This window comes from Aphanomyces astaci (genome assembly GCF_000520075.1).
Source record: "Aphanomyces astaci strain APO3 unplaced genomic scaffold supercont1.756, whole genome shotgun sequence".
NCBI lineage: Eukaryota > Oomycota > Saprolegniomycetes > Saprolegniales > Verrucalvaceae > Aphanomyces > Aphanomyces astaci.
Genome location: NW_009799019.1, coordinates 833 through 1,364, shown reverse-complemented (window position 1 = coordinate 1,364; position 532 = coordinate 833). Strand labels below are relative to the sequence as shown.

General features: G+C 55.5%; 1 protein-coding gene across 1 annotated transcript; it reads left to right on the top strand.

Annotated features, from left to right (window-relative positions):
• Positions 1-30: 30 nt before the first annotated feature.
• Positions 31-299, top strand: H257_19537 (hypothetical protein; the record flags this gene model as incomplete). Its single annotated transcript, XM_009848676.1, has 2 exons — positions 31-128; positions 215-299. Coding segments are annotated over 2 exons (183 nt in total), but the record flags the coding sequence as incomplete, so codon positions are not given.
• Between the last annotated feature and the right edge of the window lie 233 nt (positions 300-532).

The following is a 532-nucleotide window of genomic DNA, read 5'->3' as shown; positions in this document are numbered from 1 at the left end:
TGTGCCAAGAATGCATTCATTCTTCGTAAGGCGTACTGGGCGTGCCGGGCGTACCGGGCGTGCCAGGTGTACTGGGCGTACTGGGCGTACTGGGCGTACTGGGCGTGCCGGGCGTGTTGGGCGTACCGGTATGTCGTCACAGTGCCCTTTAGCACGAAGGAACAGGTTGGAGTTGGCGCATGCAGCAATTAGAAATTCGCAGAGGTTGCCGTAGCTTTGGCCATCCGAGCCGCACACGAAGGCGATGTTGCGGTGGCATGCAGTGTTGGGCCCAAATCCAGCGCATTGTTCCTTCGTAGGGCGCTGGCCTGACGCAGACATCAAGAAGGCAAGGACGACGGTGAGAAGAACAAGCATGGTCGCTGTTCGATAGGCCGGGGGCAGGGTAGAACACAAAGGTAGAGCTCAGCTCGAGGTAGAACCAGGAATGAAGAAACCAAGTCTACATCATTCCAAACCTCTCATATCCTTACGTAAGCCTTGGTCATCATATCGCATGGCTCTGTCTCAATCTTCCGAGCACTAAACATTC